General features: G+C 38.5%; 1 protein-coding gene across 1 annotated transcript in view; it reads left to right on the forward strand.

The window, feature by feature from the left end:
* The window catches only part of pde8a (phosphodiesterase 8A), a 57,588-nt gene extending 34,333 nt beyond the window's left edge, over nt 1–23,255 (forward strand). Inside the window, exons 6-22 of the mRNA XM_022199709.2 lie at nt 40–128; nt 338–416; nt 684–824; nt 2,278–2,366; nt 3,318–3,369; nt 3,460–3,502; nt 6,608–6,685; nt 6,893–6,963; nt 9,663–9,827; nt 12,773–12,821; nt 13,006–13,141; nt 13,252–13,450; nt 14,907–15,124; nt 16,784–16,916; nt 18,371–18,535; nt 18,666–18,795; nt 21,076–23,255. Of these exons, the coding sequence (XP_022055401.1) occupies nt 40–128; nt 338–416; nt 684–824; nt 2,278–2,366; nt 3,318–3,369; nt 3,460–3,502; nt 6,608–6,685; nt 6,893–6,963; nt 9,663–9,827; nt 12,773–12,821; nt 13,006–13,141; nt 13,252–13,450; nt 14,907–15,124; nt 16,784–16,916; nt 18,371–18,535; nt 18,666–18,795; nt 21,076–21,182 (1,944 nt within the window). The 3' untranslated portion in view covers nt 21,183–23,255. The remainder of the gene's footprint in view (nt 1–39; nt 129–337; nt 417–683; nt 825–2,277; nt 2,367–3,317; nt 3,370–3,459; nt 3,503–6,607; nt 6,686–6,892; nt 6,964–9,662; nt 9,828–12,772; nt 12,822–13,005; nt 13,142–13,251; nt 13,451–14,906; nt 15,125–16,783; nt 16,917–18,370; nt 18,536–18,665; nt 18,796–21,075) is intronic.
* Nucleotides 23,256–23,471: the final 216 nt, after the last annotated feature.

The following is a 23,471-nucleotide window of genomic DNA, read 5'->3' on the forward strand; positions in this document are numbered from 1 at the left end:
TTTCTCATGCATGAATCACTGTGTTGCTCTGACCCTCAGAGATATGTGGAAAATGCCAATATGATGGCCTGCTACAATGAGCTGCTACAGTTGGAGCATGGAGAGGTGCGGGCTCAGTTCAAGCTGAGGTGAGTCGTGCAGTATCGCTGCAGCTAGATTGTACGGTAGTTACACAATGCCTCTATTTAAACCTTTTGCACGCAGAGCAAGACGTTATTTTATCAAGCCTGTTTTTTTATGCCCGTTAACCCTCCTTGAAAGTGAATAAATGTCCGCTTAGAAACGAGACGCTGTTGCATGTATTAACAATGACTCTGGTGTTGTCTCTCCACACAAGGGCTGGCAATGCTATTTTCACTGCTCTAGAACAAAGCCAAGAGGCCATAGAGATCACTTCTGAAGATCAAGTTATTCAGGTGGGGTTTTAATAATGCTTTCCTTCTAATTTCATTGTCGCAATGCATGTCCCTCTCTCTCTCTTTCCCTTCTGTTTGTGTCTCCACCATATGTTCCCACGTAAAATATACGTTTGACCTCCGTGAAATAAGCAGCAACTGTGTCGACTTGCCTGAAAACGTTTTGTCAGTCAGTCGAGGTCATGATCTGAACTGTGTCTGAACTCGTTTGTGTATCTTATAAACTGTAGATCTCAATCTGATCCTCTTGTTGCCTCTCCTTCACAGTATGTGAATCCAGCCTACGAGTCCATTATGGGCTACCAACAAGGCGAGCTAATAGGGAAGGAAATAATAGAAGTGCCTAAAAGTGAGAAGAATAAGCCTGATCTCCTTGAAACAATAAACTCCTGCATACGGAAAGGAAAGGTAATATGCATTCATTAAATCACCTCATCATCCACAGTGTACATTTCAGGCCAAACACAATATTTAATGTGGCTTACTTCGTCGGGATCTTAACCCTCTGAACTCTCGTCACTTTTTTACTCACTGTGGGCTCATTTTTCTTTGTAATATAAAATCCTGCACCCCTATGGAAACAGCACAACTGTGGCTAAAAGCAGAAAGAACTTAAGCACGTCTTCTGTGTAGAATGGCTCGGTTATAATACCATAAATCAGTGAAAAAGGAAAAAAAAATAAGGTGAATTTTTTTGGTTCTATATTTTACAAAAATTGAAAAAAGTGGAATTATTATGAACTACTACTTTTTTCAAATTCCCACTGATGTTATCAATACTGAGAAAGAAAATAGATAATTAATTTTTGCATGTGTTTCTTCTATTTGATTTGTGTAAACACAGCTTGCATGTCAGCTAAAAAATGCCTGAGTTTTTATCACATGACTCTTGGTTGCAGATGAGTCTGTACTGGCTTTTTATTTGCACAAAGGAACACAGGATTTTTAGTTTTTTGAGGAATTTTTTTATTGTAAATGGCTTTTTTTGGGGTAATATTTTAACGGAAATATGTAGATTAAAGTGATTTTCATTGATTTTTCATGAATAAAAGCTAAAATTTGGCTGTTTTTCTTAGATTTTTGTTATTTAGAGCTGCACATCACACATGGTTAGTTAAAGAATAATTGGAAAGTTGAAAAAGCAATGATTCTTTCTGTTTCTTTACAGTTTCTGGCTCTGATAAATGTGCAATTTTTGGCATGGATAACCTGATTTTCAAACCTGCTGGTGGGGTTTTTTTTTGGGTTCGGAGAGTTATTTCATCCCAAAAAACTAACACAAACAATCCAGACTTTCAATTTATGGCTTGAATGTGTAATACTACAACCAATCTTCCTTCTGGCTGTAGTATTACACACATAGTTTTGACATAAAGTATAGCTGTCCCTGTAGAATATCTCTTCGCAGTCAGACCTCTGCTTCTGCCTTTGTGTCAGTGCATGCATGCCTGCACATGCGTCCACGTGTGCTGTAAGTCGGCACCACCGGTCATCCAGCAGCTCCGTTTCATGTGCACGAGAACAGCGGTTGATGGCTGTGCCGTAATCTTACTACACAGAGAGCGAAGGTCAGCTCCAGACAGGCGAACAGCAGGAAGGGTCTTTTAAAGCTGCTAAAGCGGTCTGTAGGCGGGGGGAACATGAAACAAGCGCACTGGACTCCAGGAGCGCTCCCCCTACCCTTTAAAGCGAGTCCAAGCTCTCTGAAATACTCGACCAGTCACACTTCACCGTCTAACCTGTCCACGCCCACTCAGGATGATTTAGATGTTGTGTTTTAGCTGTTTTTCAGGATGAATGGATAAATAAATATGCTCTCGTGTCTATACGCTACATGTCTCTTGGTTTTTTTGTGTCCCAGGAGTGGCAGGGGATTTATTATGCCAAAAAGAAGAATGGAGACAGCATTCAGCAAAATGTGAAGATCACACCTGTAATTGGACAGGGAGGGTGAGTGACAATGTGAAGTTTTAAACCAGGGGTGTCAAACTCATTTAGTTCAGGGGCAACATTCAGCCCAATTTGATCTCCAGTGGGCCGCGCCAGTAAAATCAGTATAATAACCGATAAATAGCAACAACTCTACATTTTTCCTTTTTTAGTTCAAAAATGTTCACATTTAAAGAATTATCTTTTTACAAAACATTAGGAACAACCTGAAATTTCTCAAGAAAGATAAGTTCAATTTCAACAACATTATTCCTCAGTTTATCATTTCCATATTACGACTTCCAGATCACAAGAGTGTCGACAAAGAAACACAACGTTTAGTCACAGCTACCTGGAATTGAACGATATATTGTTTTACTTTATGATTAGAACGACAAGAGTCAGACAAAAAAACAACAAAAACAAGACACAATATACAAAAATGAGAAACAAAATGACACAAAAAATGAAACAAACGACAGGAAACAAAACAAAAAAAGAGACCAAAAATTTGACAAGAAAGTTTCAAAGCAACAAAAAATGGACAAATGACAAAAATTAGACAAAAAATGACAAAAGTGAGAAACAAAACGACAAAAATATGAGGCAAATGACCAAAGTCAGAGATAAAAAACCCAAAAAAGACAAAATGTTATAAAAATGAAATACAAAAAGACAAAAGAACAATGAACTATCTAGTATTTCACTTAAAAAAATATAGTTTTAAGAATTTCCAGTCTACAATTAATGTCTTCTCTGTAATTTTTACATTTTATGAAGTCGTCCCACAGTGGAGGTCCGGTTTTGGCCCGCGGGCCGCATGTTTGACCCTCCTGATGTAAACCTCCTGCAGCTCATTCAGTGTTGCTAAATCTAATTTACTGCCCAAGCGACTGGATGATTATACTTGCTAATATATGATTCTATCCTTTTATGTTTTCTGATGTGCTACTCTGTGTTTGTCATCCACAGTAAAATCAGACACTATGTGTCTATCAACAGGCCTTTAAATGATAATAATAAGGTGAGTTGTGTTTCTAGTTTTGGTGATTATTAATATATGAGAGGAGCTGTCTGACTTGTGTGTGTCAACTTTTCTCTTCTGTCCATGCAGAGCGATAAATCCAGTGAACGTGTGCAGGCAGAGTCTCAGACAGGTGAGATTCATCCAATGCTCAAGACTTCTCTGTCTTTTCCACATGGAACTTATTTCTGTGACGGTTCCTCTTGTGATTTGAGTATTTCAGTGCTCATCATGAGGAAGCACAACATCCGGTTCCAGTGTTACATACGTGAATCACACACTCTGCTAACATTAGCTAACTGTTTGCAGACACCAAATATTTGTTGGATAACAATACATTGGAGATTTCCCATTTGGGGAACCTGAGCTTTGTAAACACAGAAACTTTGGAAATATGTCAGTGAATGTGTTGCACCACGCCAGAAAACCATTGTTTCCTTTAATCATGACCCAGCTTTTAAACATTGACTAACAGAGTGTTCAGTTCTGCTTTATCTCGCTGCAAAATATCTCAAAACAAATGAATTCTGTCTTTTGTTGACCTTGAAAAAGTTGCACACTTTTATTTACTTTAAACTCGACTATTGTTCCTCGTTGTATTGTCGCATCGACTGGAAAGACAATTCACAGCTGCAGCTGATTTCAAAACGAGTGCGAACTCAACTTCTGACAGTCAAATAAAACAGGGATCATATCTCCATCTTTTCACCAGCTCACTGAAAAGAGGCGATTTTGAAAAGTTGCTTTTCATTGTGTTCCAGGACACTGTATTTCACAGTAACTCTTTTAAGACACCCCTAACCTCTGTAGGTTGTGATTAGAGGCTCTCAGAGTGGATTATGCTTCTAGTATTAAATCATGTGTGGTCGTCATAGTCATTTGCCTTTTTAAAAAAAAATACTTTTCAAAGTAAATTCTGTTTTTCTTTTTTTGTTTGTTTGTTTACAAATTTAATCAGAGTTTTTAGTCATTTTCAACAAAAATATACAACCTGTCTAGCCTAGCCGCGCTACACAACCCATGGCAACGAGTTTAATTCTCTGCCAGGGTGGGTCTAGTTACCCTCGGTAAGCCTCGAGGTTGGATGCTCCTAAAACTGGCCGACGAATCACCATGAAGTGTAGAGTCAGAAGGCGGGCGTAACTAAGTGACAACAGAGGTGTGACGATTCTGACAGAAACAACCGGCGCACAATAAACAGTTATCTTTTGACTCGGCTTTGGCCACAGCCCTTAAAGATTTGAAGCTAAAATTCAACTTGAAAGATAAACAAAGGATAAAATAAGAAAGATAAATAAGGCTTCACCGAACTCCAGCATCCTCTGATTTCCGGCTCTCTATGAACTACGTCAGCCTATTCGTTGCACTGATTGGTTGTATACCTACCCAATTGCTGTAGAGTGATTCGAAAGACAACCTTTTAGCCCGCCTCCCTCCCTGTCGAGAGTTCCTAGACCCTTGCGTCTTCAGACCTCTGCAGTTGTATTCATTTAGCAGATGCTTTTATCCAAAGCGATGTACATCTGTGAGTAGAAAGAACATGTCTACTCACAGCTTGTCCAGGTCATACGTGTCTGTCTACAGCAAAGAATCAAAGAAATGTTCCTGCCTACTTCTGTGAAAACCCTGATTATCGTAAAAACCCCTTTAAACCAAATCACACGTACAGAATTAGCTGTTTAGAGTCAATAGTTATCCATAGACTAAAATGGAAGACAGGTTGATTAACTAAAAATGAGCAAATATGATTGCTAATTATTAAAACTGTGCTTAGTGTCAACAAAATCCATGGAAGCGCCACAACAAAAAATGAGAAGATGCAGTTCAGAAGTATTTCCTGTGCAGCTAAAACCTGTTTATCAATATTTTAGTCTCACATGCATGGTTTTGTTGCTGCAAAATCTGATTTTATTCTAAAGCTGGAAATAGCTCCACTAAATGCACTATTTATTCCTATGTGAGAAATGTTTGTTAAAAACCACAGCGCCACTATAAAACCACTGCTTTTGGTCATTACTGAGCCTTTTTTAAACAAAGTCCCTGTTTATTTTAGACCAGCTTTTAAAAATGTACGTGCTCATGCCAAATCCAGAAAGTTTTGTTATTGTTTTGCTTTTTTTTAATAGAATTTGTTGATAATAAAAAAAACATAGAATGACAGAATCTTTTTCCTTTAACCCTCTGAATACCAATTTGTCATGTTATGTTATGCTGTTATGTTATATATGTATGTAAAAATGACCAAAGTACACCATTTATCTGAGCCAGTAACTGTGAAAACTGAAAGAATAATCTAATTTTTTCATCTTCCAATGTCAAAAAAATAACCAAATTGAGGCTCAAAATTGTGAAATTCATAAAATTTATTTTATTTTAGTGTAGTCTACTTGAGTTTAATTTAGTTTCTGCTAACTAGATTATGTAAAAAACAAAAAATGCAGCACTATTCAGCGCAACAATGACTCACTTTTACAAACAGGGGTTTTACGAAACTTCAGCACTACTCAACTGAACTGCAGTCAGAGTTTACACAAGTAGTAGTAATACTTTTAGAATATGTAGAATCACTATTTTTATTCCAAGTATTTCCACACCTGTGGACACTTGGGGAAGTGTTGTACGTTAATTCCTAGTTTTTTGTTTTTCCCCCCCCATTTTTGTAAACTAAATAATAATAATAAAAAAATCTACTTTAATTTTTCTTCTTTTTTATAACTCATGACATTGTAACTGTTTCATAAGACACAAAAGAAATGTTTCAGTTTTCTGTACTTCTAGTTATGGTTGTGCTGTTTCTGTAGAGATGCATTACTTTATATTGTAGTAAAAAAAATGCCCTGAAATTGGCCAGGACTGATCTGACAATAAAAACAACACAGATTATAATATCTACTATGTTCTATCAAGCTGTGATTGAATTTTCCCAGCCGTTGGTGCTTTTCCAGTGTGCAGAATATTTAATGTCCCAAGAAATTATTAGATTTGTTCTCTGTTTTGCAGCTTTTATTGTAAACTTCCTCTAAATTTCCCACAGAAGTTATTAGAATCCACAGAATCAATAAGTAGTCACAGTGATTTGAACTAAGGAGGCCGTTTCCTTTTAGTCGGACTGATTGAGACATTTCATTGTCTAGACAACAATATTGTGCTAAGAGGTCAAAATCGGCCTCCTCACTAAGCCTGACCGGTGTTTGTGTTTGCATGTGTGTTAATTTAAGGTGTTTTATTTCCTCCCTAGACATACAATCCAGTAAGCACAAAGACCGGAGGAAAGGCTCTCTGGACGTCAGATCTACAACATCTCGGGGGAGCGACGGTGAGAGTGAAGGGAGATAGATGACGGAAACTTTGGGCGTTTCTTATGAAACCTTCCCAGTTGTCTGTTTGCATCGAGTGTTGAGCGGATTCATACACAAACACGCTAATTAGATAATGGTTGGAAAATTGCAGCTTAGTTTGTTTTTGAGCCCCACCTTCAAGCTTATCATACGAGGTGTCTCTTTTTTTTCTTTCTTCCTGCCAGGGAGCTCACAGCGAAGGCACTCATCGATGGCCCGAATCCACTCCATGACCATCGAGGCTCCCATCACCAAGGTGGGTTCTTCATCATCACCATCCCTCCCAGCCTCACATCATGCGATCAGCACTTTGTACTGATGTTTAGCATCTCATGACTGAACTCCTGCATTATAAAAACTGCCACAACTGCCATGAGCACTTCTTGTACAGATGCGAGCTCTGAGTGTAGAGGTCATGCACAACATGTCAAGAGGAGATGAGGCTGATAAAATGCCACATTTTATGCAGAAGACGGGGAAAACATGCGGGACCTGAATGACCTGCTGTTTCAGTGGTCTGTGCAGCCTGTAGCCTGGATAGTCGGAAACAGAGAAAGTCCCCGGGGATGGGTCATATGACACACTGCAGTTCCTCTGCTGTATCATTTGACTGTGCAGTCAGTCCCTCTGGGCGTCATCCTCTCCAGAATAAAGCGCTGATAGAACTGCTGGTACTGTGTGTACACATATGTGGAAGCGAATTAGCTCCAACTTGTGTTTGTTGACCTCGCCAATAGGTGCCCATTGTTAGAAGCTCCACGGCCTTTGATAAGAAAAAGTGGGTCTCTTTTCTGAGATTTTCCAGTTATGTCTTTAGCAATACATCTTAATAGATTTTAGTCTCTTTATGTGAAGAAATTGTTTGATATGACCCTGTTATGTCTGCTGAGAGACGAATGTGAATCTGTCATATCTGTCCTTTCTAAGTGTGAAGACTCACAATGGGGAAACCGCTTGCCTTGTTCAGTGTAGAGACTAAAGTAAAATCTGCAAAAATGTACTGTAAAAAGAAGGGATATACCACAGTAAATAAAAATACATAAAAAGTATAAAAATGTTAAGAAATTCTTTCTGTTTCTGCAGGGAATAAAGAAATTAGTATATTATTGAACTTTAGAGGTTCTGATAGGTGGATTTATTATTATTTTTATTGAATTCAGATGTTACAGCAGCTAGATAACAGTGAAGCATGATAAAGACCAAGGTAAGAAATATAAAATAGAATAAATATAGAAAGATAATAAAGACTATTCACACTATATGCACCTTTCACGTGTACAAATCTGAATAAGGTGGATAGAATTGCACTTAAAAAGTTAGAAAAAGTGACAGTTTTATGGTCACGTTGAATATTGTGACTGCTGAAGGAACTAAGGACCTGCATTAAATCCCTTCGAAGCCGCTATAACCTGCTTCCAAACCATTTCCTTTTTCCAGTTTTGTTGCTAAGCTAAGCTAGCCAGCTCCCTGCTGTAGTTTAATATTTAATGGGGAGATATGTGTGACGTCAATCTGCTCTTGTCTTTGCCAAGAAAGTGAAGAACTAGGAGGTGTGACCACATTGCAAATTACAAATGTTCTCCTCAGAATGGCTGCCAGTATGTTTCAGGATTGATTTTTCTATTTATTTTTTTTCCCCATTCGTGGTTTGACTCGTGTTACACGGTGCTGTTTGGGAGGTTTGAGCAAATTCAGACATTCTGATGATATTTTTGATTGGAGTCAATACAACTTCTGCTGTCAACAAACGTAAAAAATGAGCCATTTTTAAAACATTATTGGACAGTTAGTTTTTGTTTCACAAGCTTAAAAATGTCAAAATGCAGCATTTATGGTATTTGACATAAAAATAAATAAAATTTGGGCGCCATACTATGTCATAACTTGGATATTGCAGCTTCCAGACCGTTTTTGTGGCCAGCTGAGAGTTTTCCTGTTTTTGAAAAAGAACATTTCACCCATTTTCCTTCCAGATCACTTCAAGTTCTGACAGATTTTTGGGCTGTTTAGCACACACAGCATGCTTTCCCACAGATTCACAGTGATGTTAAAGTTAGAGCACTGTGAGGTCCATTTTATTGTGAACAAAGCTCATGATGGACTTGAGGCTTGCTTTGGATCATTATCCCTTTTGACCTCCAAACACTCCAACATTGGTTATTTGGACCAAAGCACAGGATATGGTTTCAAGTTTGCTTTTCTCCCCTGAAACGTGCAGTTTAATCTAAACTTGCTCCACCGAATGTTTTTCGAGATTTTCACAATTTTTTGCAACATTTTTTATTCAGATAAATAGAATTGTAAGCTGGGGGTACTTTCATATGTTTTTTATTTTTTATTTTTAGCGCTTCCCTGCATCAACTAGCTTCATCAGTCAGTTGTTTAGAGGAGGCCGTTGTTCAGTAGAAGGCTCAGAAAATTGATCAAACTCAGAAATTATAATCAGCTGACAATTCCTCATGATAATTCTTGACCTGCTTCACCAGTCCTAGCAAGTCAAATGTGACATAGCAAGTTATTCACGTGCAACTGTTAAAAAGAAACCAACAATTATGGTATTTTTTGGCCATATTTTTTAGGTATATGAGATTTTTTTTTAAAAAAGAAGAAGTGCATTCAGATTTAAAATGAAACCGTTTTTAGCATTTGTTTTAATTCAGAAAAATATATTCTTTTCCCAGTGGTGTCCAATTGTATTTGTGACCTTTTTGTCTCAGTGTGTTTGTCTAAAAACTGCTGGTGAGGGAGCCTTTGTAGTCTGAGCCCAGAGGCTTTGGAATGACCCAAATAAAGTGGGGCAGGCTAAATGTGAATATATTAGAGCGCTGATTTTACTTGAATTTTAGCAGGAAATTCTTAATGTTTTTTGTGTTTTTTATTTTGGAACATGGTCCATTTATTACCTACATGTTTCCATCAGCAACTAGTGTAACGATGATCATTTCCCTCATCCAGGTAATCAACATCATCAACGCAGCGCAGGAGAGCAGTCCTATGCCCGTGGCAGAGGCCTTGGATCGTGTACTGGAGATCCTGAGGACCACCGAGCTTTACTCCCCACAGCTAGGCACCAAGGATGAAGATCCCCACACGAATGACCTCGTAGGGGGGCTGATGACGGTAAGAAACAGACCCTTCAGAGCACCAAGGTCCTTCAAGAAGTCCGAAACACCCAAACAGCTTCCTTCCGCCGCGTGTGAATCAGCTCCTATATGATAACAAATGAACATCCAACGAGCATGCACGATGAAAGCACGAGATATGATGAATACGAGGCGCATTCGGGAGCTTGTGGATTGTTGTTTTTGAGAGGATTTCTGCTCATATTTGGGGAGGGAGAGATTAACGGACAGCAATGGTGAAGAACAGAAGTAGAAAGAGTGCCAAGTTGGCAGTCTTGGCAACAACCCCAGAGGAAGTGTTAGATTGTCCTTTGTGCTCCTGTAGGCTGGAGAGGAAAGCCCACCCCACCCTTTCTTTCTCCCCCTCTCTCCCTCCTCTCTCCCCCTCCCTCCCCTCTCTCTCTGCACACATGCACACAGTCACACTCACATGAACCTTTTCCTCTCGACTCCACAGGCCTGGAAGCATCCTGTTCTTTGGATCAGATGAATAAGCATGGCTTTACTTATACATGTTCGCTGTGGAAACACACGGGCACAGAGGTGTTAGTCCTCCGCCACAAAGATTTGTTCTGCATAAGTGATGAAGGCAGATGGAACCAGAAAACCATGAGGTGTTTGTCCCGGTTTGGATGATTATTTTATGTGCAATCAGATTTGGTTTATGAGGTGCCCGGTTGGGTTTGTATTTCCCAGTTCGCTGTGGCTAAGGGGCTGCTGGGTCTGAACTCAGGAGACCCAGTGAGCATTAAGAGAGGAGCTGTCATCTTTGTGGGAGAAAATCTTAAAATAGCCAGTGTGTACAGAGGCAGCGCCACCATGAGACAATGCTCAGGTCAAAGATGAGCCACGCTCCTCTTCCTTTTTCACATGCAAAGTAAACATTTCACTCTGTGACACACACCCATGTATGCCTGACAACCTATATGTTTATATATATAGATGTATATGCAACAGATTGACTGGGAGATATGAGCTATAAAGGTCATTTGCATAACAGACAAGTTGCAAAAATGCTGTTTTATAGAACTGAGATTGTTTAATTTCATGGTTTTCTTATAATTTTTGAATGGACGTCAATGCATGAATACATGAATGTGCACTACCGTTCAAAAGTTTGGGGTCACCCAGGCAATTTCATGTTTCCATGAATATTCACACTTTTGTTCGTGTGCTAACATAATAGCACAAGGGTTTTCTAATCATCAATGAGCCCTCCAACACGGTTAGCTAACACAATGTAGCATTAGAACACAGGAGTGATGGTTGCTGGAAATGTTCCTCTGTACCCCTATGGAGATATTCTATTAAAAATCATGCGTTTCCAGCTAGAATAGTCATTTACCACATTAATAATGTCTACACTGGATTTATGATTGGGTCAATATATAGTTGTGGGACTTTATATATCTTAGTTGACATTTTTGCTGTTTTCAGGCCTAAAACCAACATGGCCGCCTATAACCAAACACCACATGGCATTTTTACAGAAAGATTCTTCTAAATATTATATATACAATTCAGTAAAATTGAAATTGAAAGGTATTTGTAAAGACATTGTAATAAACCTGCTGACATGCCATAAATCCGCACTTGACTCACACACTACCTTAAATTGAATAACTCAGAAAGCCTTGGAGTTTGGCCGGTCTTTTCTTCAGGAGGAAGTGACATCATGTGGAGCAGGTCATATGATCTGGGATTAGCACACTTCCTTTAGAGGTACATAAAACAAGAGAAAAAACACGATTAAGATGCTGGTGACTCCGTGAGGTTGTGATTTGAGCTACACACTAGCGTCTGTATGCTTAAAATGCTAATGCTAACATGCTAAAGTTTAGCAGGTCTCCGTGTTTACCATCTTGCTATAAATATATTCATTAAAAATACATTCTGGCCCAGGAAAAGTCAACCAATCACCATCGCTGCTCCTCCTCTGGGGACTATGAACGTTGGCATGCAGTCTGTAGTACTCAGCTGGTTCAGATCACAGGATGATTATAGTTCTTGCCGTGCGTTTGATTATTTGGGTGATGGAGTGTTTCCCCTCTGATAAGCTCCATTTGCTATCACAGCGTGCAGTGATCCCCAGAGGAAGGTAAATATCATAATAAAATAATTCATCTGACATATGTGCATAAATTACTGCGGCGTCATTTCAACACAACTATTACAGTTCATAAATATGGTAATTATTTTTTTAAACTGGTGTCATTGATAAGCTCAGTTTGTCCTCCTCGTCCCTGCACCCTCCTGTATTCTTTTGCATGCTCGTGGGGGAAACGATTTGAGGTGTTTGCATAATATCACCTCCAAAAATTTGTCTCATAGCACAGATGGTAGAAAATTCATTGAAATCTTCATTTGGAAAATCTGGAAAATTCTGCATTTTCTTCCACAACATCGTCAAAAAGCAGTAAAAAGAAAAATATTTTTAAGAAATAATTTTATCATATAATAAATACTGGTATTGAATGTTGTCTGTTGGGAAAACCATTTGAGCTGGATGCAAAATTCATATATGCAAAAATCATGGTGCTCTGAGATATTCAAAATATTTCTTGTCTGCTATTTTGCTGGAAATTCCTCAACAATTTCTGACTGAATCTGTTCTGTTATTCAACTTGCGAGTCAACAAAACATCTGTGATGTTTGATACAGATGTTATAGATGGAGGTGTCCTCAAGCTTTCCGTGTGCATTTTTAGCACACTTTAATATTAAATGCCTCAGTTAGACAATTAAATCCAGAGCATTCAAATAAGTTAGCTGTCCTCTTCTGGATGTGTCACATCTGATGCTGGTGCTCCTAACTCTGAGCTGAACTCATTATCTGACTATTTAAAAAAGGATGAATGATGGATTTATTCATGTTGTGTATGCAGTCTGTTGTATTTTTTACCCTTCCTCAGTCCTTGTAACTTTCTTTTGTTCTTATTCACAGGATGGTTTGCGCAGATTGTCAGGAAACGAATACATCTTCTCCACAAAACGTGAGTTTACATAAAACCCACAGCATGGTTCCTCATAAAGTGCTTTAGTTTAGTTTTAGCCCCGTTGAGTTTGTAAACCTCTGATCATTTTATTATCTTCTGCCTGTGGTTCAGCCAAAGGTAGCCAACAACACATTTCTAAGCTCCCCTTCTTTATCTGAATGCCTCCTTTCTGTCTCCTCAGAGCCCCACCATCTCCCCAGTCACCTGACAACCCCTCTGTCACTAAATGACATCCCCCCTCGCATCGCCCAGACCATGGAAAATGAGGACTCTTGGGACTTTGACATCTTCAACTTGGAAGCTGCAACCATGAAACGGTGAGGAATCGGTGCACTGAAGAGCAGTCAGAAGGATGTGTCTGTTTCTTTTATTTAGTCTGGGGAGCTTTAAGTTTGTGTTTAACTGCCATTTCTGAATCCTCCTGCAGGCCTCTGACCTACTTGGGCCTGAAGATCTTCTCCCGCTTTGGGGTCTGCGAGTTCCTCAACTGCCCTGAAGCTACTCTGCGCTCCTGGCTACAAGTGATTGAAGCTAACTACCACTCCAGTAACTCCTACCACAACTCTTCCCATGCAGCCGATGTCTTGCATGCAACAGCATATTTTCTCTGCAAGGAGAGAGTCAAGGTAAATTAAATACTCATTTAAAAGTGCCGGATTTCTAAATGCAATGCCTCCAAGGTGACAGCATGGATAGTTTATATCATGTTTCCTGGCTGCATTTGGTAGATTTTCTAGATTCTGGATGTTTTTACTGTCAAACTGCACAGTCTTGGGCGTCAAGTGCTCCATCTGAGCCTGCCCTGTCCTAGAAAGTCATGCCCAAGTGTGTCAGTGGCTCAGTAACCGGTCAAGGGCCTGCGCTGGTTAAGCTGATTACCAAACCGTCTATTTCTGATCTCAGTCGAGTGATCTTTCATTGGCTTAGCCAGTGAACTGTGAAGTTACATCACCCAAGGTTAATGAATCCCTGGAACTCTGCAGACAGGTTAGCTGCTCTGTTACGTTGCAAATTAATTGCAAAATGAGGAATTATTTTTAGGATATGTGTGCTCTTATATACTGTACTTTTTACTTTTTCTATGTTTCTGTCACACAAACTGCCCAGCAAGCAAAAAAAATTACCCCTTAATATATGATCCCTACAACTACAAGTAGTGGAGCTTTTTGTTCTATGTGCTCAGTTACTATTGTCAATACTGAAGTAAGTAGATTAAAAAAAGTTAAAAATATAGAATAAGCCTGAAATAATTTTGAAAGATAAACCATATTTGACAACATTACAAATACGTGCATATTTATAGTGGTGAGTTACATGTGTTTAGTACCTTGGAAAAGCTCAAATGAAATGAATATTAAATATTATTATAAATTATGACTGTCTCCTACAGTATAGAGCTGCTTCTTGATTCAATTTAATCCAGTTCAGTTTAGTCTATGTAGTGCCAACATTTCATTATTATGTGCATATTTCAGCTTTATTTGCGCTATTTCTTTATCATGTGTAGTATTCTAATTTCTTTTTTAACTGCAATACTCCAGTTTCATTCTCGTGTATCATAAAACCTCAGAAGTATTATTTCTTACTTTCCATTTTAGTCTTATTTCAGAATACTTATTTAAAACTTCTGTAATGTATCATACTTATATCTCTTTGCTTTTCTTTTGCGTTGAATTTTCTGTTGCATTTTATGCCATTTTTTTCTGAGCAATGTCTGCCACATGAATTTCCTTTGGGATTGATGCATTTCTATGTTATCTTATCTTGTAATTCACAACATATGCCATCTCAGTGTACTTTACATGAACAGGTGAAGACCTCATGAATTTATACAGAGAAACTCAACAATTCCCTTTGAAAAAGCCCTTGGCAGCAGATTCAGCCTGCAGGCTAAACCGCATGCACATTCTCATGTGTAGTAGCTGTAGTAAAAGGTTAAACTGCGAAACCTTTGACCTTTTTTATCATTCAAAGCTGCCAGACGTCACATCTGATAACACTAAGACTGTAGCTATAATGTACCAGACTTTCACTTGTCCAGTTTTATATTTCTAATGTCTTTCATGTCATTTTCTACGTCAGCAAAGTCTGGATCCCATTGATGAGGTTGCCGCTCTGATCGCTGCCACCGTGCACGATGTGGACCATCCGGGCCGAACCAACAGCTTTCTGTGCAACGCTGGGAGCGAGTTAGCCATCCTCTACAATGACACAGCTGTGCTAGAGAGTCACCACGCAGCGCTGGCCTTCCAGATCACCACCAGAGACGATAAGTGCAACATCTTCAAAAATATAGAGAGGTAGGAGATCCAGCGGAAAGGACAACACAATAAAAAAGCTCGCCGTCCTTTTTCATGCCTTGGCTGATCATGACTGAGTTGAGGATATCAGGATTAGAAAACACAAACATCATGTCTGCAGTTAACCATGACCATTCTCCTAAACCAGGGCTGTCAAACTCATTTCGTTCCACAATCAGCCCAATTTCATCTGCAGTCGACCGGACCGGTAAAGTCACAGCATAATAACCGATCAAGAGCAACAACTCCACATTTTTCCTTTGTTTTAGTCCAAAATGTTCACATTTAAAGAATTTACTTTTACAAAACATTTTGAACAAGCTGAAATTTCTCAAGAAAAATAAGTTCAATTTCAATAAAATTATGCCTCAGTTTATCATTTACACATTACAACTTACAGATGAGTGTTTCTACAAAGAAAACATTTAGTCACCGGTATCTGGAGCTGAATGACAAACACAAAAATGGACAAACGACAAAAATTAGACAAAAGATGACAAAACCGAGAAACAAAACGACAAAAAGAATAGACTAACAATACAAAAAAAAAACACAAAACAACAAAAACGATAGACTAAAACAATGAATAAAGCAAAACGGAAAATGACCAAAATAAGACAAAAAGCATAAGCGAGACAGAAAGGAAATGGAAAAAGACAAAAACGAGAAAACAAACGACAAAAACATGAGACAAACAACAAATGTCAGACAAAAAAAGACAAAAAAACAACAAAAACAAGACAAAATATTTCAAAAATGAGACACAAAAGAACATTAAACAATCTCACATTTTGCTTAAACATCATAACAACTTGTCATTGTCTAGAAATTGTTTAAAATTTGTAGTTTTACAAATTTACAATCTGCAGTTAATGTCTTCTCTGTAATTTTTACCCATTGTAAAGTCATCCTGCGGGCCAAAATGGACCATCTGGCGGGCCGGTTTTGGCCCACGGGCTGCATGTTTGACACCTCTGTCCTACACTATTAATAGTATTTAGGATATAGTTGCAGATTAAAGAAACAAGGCTTAAAATTATTCAAAAAAGCCATAACTTCGACAAAGACAGGTGTATTTTGAGCTCAGAGGCCCGACATTTACATTTGTTTAGAAAATTATCACTGTATTTTGAATTATTCCATTTATTTACTCCACAGAAATTAATTTGCTGATTTTTTTTTTTTTTTTTGCATGATTTGTGCCGTTAAACTCCATTGGAATAACTTTTTATCTTGCTTTTTAGATGGAAAAAGTATTCTGTAATACAGACAATATTTGTGTTTGTCAATCAGGAATATCAGGGCAATTAATATTTAGTGTCTGGAGATACAGACAGAACGTGAAGTGTTATCAGGGATGAGTGTGCATTTGCGTCGATGAAAGGAATACTGTGTGTGTGTGTGCGTGTGCGTGTGTTGACAGCGGCGGGGTAGTAATGTGATTTGAGTCCCAAAACAGAATAGCTCATGTGCTGGTCCCCTCGGAGGGGGAAGGTGAACAAAGCTTCCATTCATGGCCACTGTCACTGCAGTCAGAAGGGGAAAACTGTTCACACGGGCTTCTATGCTATTTACCACCCTGTCATCTCCCTCTCCATGTTTTCTCTTGTTCTCATCTCCCTGCTTTTTTCCCCCTGCGTCCGATTTCTCTCCCTCTAGGAATGAATATCGAACGCTACGACAGGCCATCATCGACATGGTGCTCGCGACCGAGATGACCAAACACTTTGAACACGTCAACAAATTTGTCAACAGCATCAATAAGCCGCTGGCTGCTGTGGAGGAAAATGGGGTGAGATTATAAAGGAAATCATGTTGAAACACCTTGAGTTTTTTTTCTAAACATTTCATACCTGTGTAGAAATAGTAGCTCTAATTTTAGCTTTTTTCCCCTAAATGAATCAGAGTTGTGCGTCAGTGAAGGAAGGACACGTAATAAGATAAACGGAGCTATTGTAATCTCATTCTGTCACACGCGGCTGCAGAATCATTCTCTAGCGGCATGAAAGCAACAATAGTTGAAAAGCTGTGAGAGATGAAGGCGCTGGTTCAGGGGACTCGCGGCCTGTTGTTGCCTCCGTACAGATATGTTTGTGGGGAGAGAATTTTACAACTCGGTACCATCTTTCTCATCCCCGTGTGGAATGCTCAACACAGACATTTAAAAGTCGTCTTGCCTTTTAAAGGCAGGAATGATACGAATAAATGATTTTAAACACATTGTTTAAATGAGTTTTTGCTATACATTGTAATAAAGGCAACATTTATTTAATAAAAGAATGCTTTGAACGGCAGAACTTTTATTGCACATGTGCTGTAATTTAATTTTAAAGTTAACCTCAAGACTTATAGACCCGTAATGAAGCCTCTTTTATTTTACCATAATAGAACAGACCTGTGCTTTTAACATTACTCTGAGTATTCAGTCTTTAAACTTGAAGACAAATCATGTGACTCATGAAGCCTGCTGTGCTTATTTACATGTAATTGTGACACCTCATGAAATGACTGAAAACTTCTTCTCCATAAAGAAAACTAAACCCTTTATCAGCAGCAAGAGAGACACTTTTGTCTTTCTTTAGCACCAAAATATATTGTTTCCTTGTCTGAAAAAAAAATCCCCAAATTTAGTAAAAATATTTAGTATATAATTTTAATAAATAATTTCTGAAAATTTGCAAAACCTTCAGGAAGAAAATTCCAATAATTCCTTAAAAATTGCCCTTAAAAGTTTTATTTAAAAAAATCCCCCAACTTAGGCAATACAATTCTTGGAAATATTTTCAAAAAATGAATAAAAATCTTCCAAAAGCATCCTAAAAATATCTAAAGCGATTACATGTATATCAGTAAAACTTCTGATAATTTCCTTAAGAACATTCATTAAAAAAATCCATCAAAATCCAGTAAATTTCGCTGGATTTTGGTTGATTTTTTTTTTGTGTGTGTGAATATTCTTAAGAAACATTTTTCTTCACATTTCTTTTTTTCCCACCAGAAAATGTTCAAAAATTTCCCAAAATTTTTGAAAATGTGGACATCAGAACTTTCACCGTGAAAATTTAATAATTTTTTTTGCCCATTTTCAAACTTTAAAACGTGTCAGTTTGACACGCAGGACGACACGAAGGTCAAAGAACAGATGTGTCGTAAGAAACTGTTTATTGCAACTAATAAGCAAAACTTCAGTTGTCTCTGCACCAAAAGTCAGCCTCTGCTTTTTTTTTTGTTTTGTTTTTCTTTCAGGGTAACGGCGACGAGGAATCTGTCAAAAGCATTTTGACGTCTCCTGAGAATCGCATCCTCGTCAAGCGGATGCTGATTAAGTGTGCAGACATCTCCAATCCATGCAGGCCTCTGGAGCTCTGCATAGAATGGGCCGGACGCATCTCAGAGGAGTATTTTGCACAGGTAATTAGAAAAAATAACACCGTGTTGATGGTGTGTGGAGATGGATCCAACAGGCAGCAGCTGCACGACGTCTTTTTTCTTCTTTTTTTTCCATAATTGATGTATTTAACGTGCTTTTTCTCTGGTGCAGACGGACGAGGAGAAGAGACAAGGTCTACCAGTGGTCATGCCTGTGTTTGACAGAAACACATGTAGCATCCCAAAGTCCCAGATTTCCTTCATAGACTACTTCATTACGGACATGTTTGATGCATGGGATGGTAAGACTGGACCCTAGAGATGCACACAAAGCTGTAAAGCAGCATAGAATTAGCTGTTATTTAGCTGAATTCCATTTCTAACATTTAGAAATCTCTGTAGATTGTATGCCATATAAAAAAGCTGTTAAGTTATCATCATTGAATAATCTATTTTTACTAAAACATTTTAAGGATGAGCTTAATTATTATCTTTGCTAGCGCTGACCTTATCGAGGGGGTCCAAGCTCCATTATCAAATCAAATTTATTTGTATAGCTCGTTAAAAACAGCAGTTTTTGTACCAGAGGGGAGAGCTGAGGATGAAAAGTAACGCCTCCCTGACTCACTTCACTGCCAAAACTCAGTGGACTTTTAATTATTCACCATGAATTAAATAAAATGTATTAAATAGCCTGTTTAAGATAACCTGAGCTGACCAAAGTGCTGTAAACGTCACCAGACAGGCAGCAATGAAACTACTTTCAAAGCATCAAGACAGGATAAAAGACTGTAAAATGGAATAAAACTAAATAAATTACTAAAACAGGAAAAATGGAATAGCATAAATAAAATAAAATCTGAATAATATAAATGAATTATGAAGCATTAAAACTCTTAAGGGCAGCCAAAAGCCAATTAAAAACATGTACTTCTTAAGGTTTTTCATATATATCAGTGTGGGAGGAACATTTCTTTGATAGTGCCATTATAAAATTCAGTGTTTTCAATAATTAGTAGATCGCTGGTATCAAATTTGTGTTAGAAATCAGTCTTTGTATTTACAGGTATCCCGTTAAAGTATCAGAATGTTGAGAAAAAAAATGCATAAATGCATTTTGAAATGCATTTATAAGATAGATGGATTCAGCAGCTTACATACAACATTTACACTTAAAAAAACATGGTGTACAATACTATAAACAAAACACTTCTAATTTTAAAATTTATAGAAATGCTAATTGTATTAATAACACTGGGGAACACTCATTTTGTTGCATTCAAAAAAGACTTTTCGATAGTCACTTTAAGTGTGCTGATTTCAAATCTGAAGTCGGTTTTTGTCTGCAAGCTACAGATTTTATGCAATTTGACATTTTTATTTATTTTTTAAGTTTTCATTATTATAGGAAATTGCGATATCAGTCACAATTCTTTTGTTCACTTGAATCTTAAAACGGTATAAAAGTCATTTCTGTACATTTATTCAGGCAAAAGAAACAGAACATCAAAACATTAGAATTAAAATCAACCTGACGATTGAGTGTGTAGCATCCACATATGTAGCAGAAGGTATCAGGCTTGTTTCTGCAATGATGTCTCTTTATAGACGCCATGTTTGAACTGGAACGAAAGAAGAATGATCAAAATATTAGAAGCTATCTATATATATATGGACCATAGACTGTATATAAAGATGGACGTAGCATCTGGCTCCAGAATTGAAGCCAACCCGGAAGTGTCAAAAACTTGCAATATCACGCCGTCCGCTAGGGTTTGCTCCAAAAAGCTTTTGCTCCATAGACCCCAATTCATTTTTGGAGAAAATAAAATTTGATAGACTGATGTTCTACAGCTCAGGATTTTTTTCCCGTTAGTTTTCATGGTCAAAATGAGAGGTCAGGTGGCCGATCTTAAAATAAATCAATACTGAATTTTAAATAAATCGTTAAAGTTGGCGGAGCCAGGGGGCGTGGCTATACTTGATAGACAGCAACAGAAGCCTCTGCGGTAAAATGTGGGCGGGATAAGAGAGTCCTCAGCCAATCCTGCCCCTAGTTGCTCTCCGGTCCAGTCTGTTTGATGACGCTTTTTACGTCACTGGCTCCAAAAAATCCAAAACGGCGACCAGGAAGTAGCAAAATCCGGGCTTCATTTTCTCGGCATTGAAACCAACGGGTGGCGTCACGGTTAGTTTACGCCTGATATGGATGTGAAAATGCTTATACATGGTTTACGCAAGTTCACATTTGTACAATTTCATTAACAAATTGCATACAAACTAGAGCTTGGAGAGAAAAACTAATTTCAGATTTGAAATCAGCGCCTAAAACTCCTTCAGCATCAGTTAAAATATCCAATGCAACTCAAAGTTACTGAAAAAGTGTTCCCCTGTGTAATCAATAAACAGTATTTACACCTTTCAAGGCACCATGATTTAAAGTGATTAGTAGTACGAAAACAGCTGTGGTAAACTACATAAGGTACATAGACAAATAGAGGTGTTCATTTAAAAAAATGGGTGACGCCGTCTTTCAAACCAAATGTGACGTTAAGCCTCAACTCGTTTTCCCTTCTCTCCAGCTTTTGCAGACCTCCCCAATCTTATGCAGCACTTGGACAACAACTTCAAGTACTGGAAAGGCCTGGACGAGAGGAAGCTGCACAGCCTGCGACCACCTCCAGAGTAGCAGCGCTGCAGCGTTGGGCCCCGGGACCCTGCATATCCGGGGTGGACCTCCTCTCTCCCGCTGAGGCGTCTCTCTCCCTGCCAGCCCAGCCAGCCAAAGGGGGCCTCCTCGCCTTCACTCTCCTGCTTCTGTAGCACGCCGAGCGCCCACATGTCCGTCCATTCAGAAACCACAGAAGGACTGAACTGACAGGCGGTTTGCAGCGGTAACTTTGCCGTTTGTGGGAGTTTTTTTGTTTGTTTGTTTGTTTTTTTACAAGCCTGATGAGAACTGTGATGAAGCAGACACACAGCATCCCTTATGAACTTCTTGTGCCTCTCAGGCATTTTGCAGTGTAGCCGGTGAAGTGACATGACTGAGAAATGGGGGTAGAGGGGGGGGTCCTGGCAGGTCGCCTGGCAAAGCATCCGTCCCCTGATCACTACGTGGGCACTCCTGTCTGCCTGTGAAGTTGCTGTTTGAGTTAAAGAAATAAAAACTGCTTGTTTCCTGGAAGTGCGGTCTGCATATGAAGGTGTCCGATCCGCGTCAGGACATGTGATCACTCTGACCTCCATCCCTGTGCTCGCAGCAAGGCAGGACTGCTCCTTCAACCCCTGGAGGCCACACCATGAAAGAACACTCCACTGCTTTTTGTTTTGTTTGTTTGTTTTTGGGCAATATTTTTCACGTGTCCTTCAGAAACACACCGACGCGTAGCTGTCATAACAGACATGTGAGAGGAGGATGCTTTCTGTGAGGGTCAGGGAGTGGACCTCTACCGTAGGGCCGCCGCTGAGAGACAAACACCTCAACATCATGATCATAGGTATCTAATTACAGATGATTTGGTATGTTAATTTTTCTTAGATGTTCCATATTTTCTATATTAAAATTCATAAATTAATTAGTTGATAAATATGAACAAAAATGAATTTAAAAAGAGATTAAGAGAGAGAGAGAGAGAGAGCGAGAGAGAGAAAAAAGCCAAAGCTAATACAAGACAAATACTACTATAACTCTCAAAAAAATCACAATTATTATTCATATGAAGCATTACCATATTAAACATTTTTATTTTCTTATCAAAAGTACAGTACCAGTTTGAATGAACACTTTTGTATTGCACTGTAAACAATATTAGAAATGTCTACGTCTCAGTGATTTGTCCAGGGATGGGATGTTGCATTGGAGAATAAGCTGTTATCGTCGATCATCAGGAGTTTGTGTGTGTGTGTGAGAGTGTGTGTGAGTGTGTTTTGGTTGTCGGTGTGAGTGCGTGGGTGTATTCATTGTTGCAACAATCCCGTACTCTTGGTTTAATGCTGTAAACCGCTTGACATTTGACAACAGCAGAAATATGTGAAAAACATTTTGGACTTGAAAATTTTTTCTCCCAGAAATTTTTGTATCTGGTTTATCCTACTGAAAAGACTGCCTTATTTTATACAATATTTATACAGTACATCCCACTGTGCAACTGCAACAGACATCTGGAGTTTTTATTATGACATAGTCAGAAGGTTATGTTCAAGTAAATCTCAATATTTTTATAGACAATGAATTTTACACTGGATTTGCAGCAAATGAGATCAACCATTATAGCGATCTGAATACCTGTGAATGGGACGGTCACGCAGAGCACGTATACAGAGAACTAAATGGTTAAGAAAGGATGTGGATCGCAGAGTTGTCTATCACTGTCTTTAAGCAGTCTCCTAGAGGCCAGCTTGCATTGATTTTTGATCAAACATCATTCTATTTTGGCCACTTGTCCAACATCCTTATGCACAGACCCAGGGAACAGCTTTTTGTTCAAGGTTGGATTCAGATTAGGATACTAATATATGTTAAAGGTTGTTGCTTATTAAGAATATTTCCTCTTTAAACAGTATATAAATGCCATAACAGCTAAGCAAATGGTGGTTAATAAGATGTATTGACCATGATTATCTTTGTTTCTCTCTTATGACAGAATTGTACACTCAATCAGGGGATTTGTTTGTTCCTTCTGATTCACATTTTGGTCTGAAGGCACGGAAAAAATAAATTAGAAACTATTCAATGAAAAATAAAATAATGTCAATTATGTCATTTGCGGTCTATTTCCTGCCATAATTCCCTGTCTGCTCTCCTTCCTGTTTTCTTTTTGTCTCCTCAGTCATTCTTTATTAGGCTACAGGAAGACTTACTGAATATTTGCACTGTGTTTGTCTGCCTCTCACACTTCTGCCTCTGGTTAAACTTTGAATTATTTCAGTTTTTGGCAAGAGGCTGCCCAGTGGATTGGTGGTTAGCAATTTTGGCTTG

This window comes from Acanthochromis polyacanthus, chromosome 2 (genome assembly GCF_021347895.1).
Source record: "Acanthochromis polyacanthus isolate Apoly-LR-REF ecotype Palm Island chromosome 2, KAUST_Apoly_ChrSc, whole genome shotgun sequence".
Classification (NCBI taxonomy): Eukaryota; Metazoa; Chordata; class Actinopteri; family Pomacentridae; genus Acanthochromis; species Acanthochromis polyacanthus.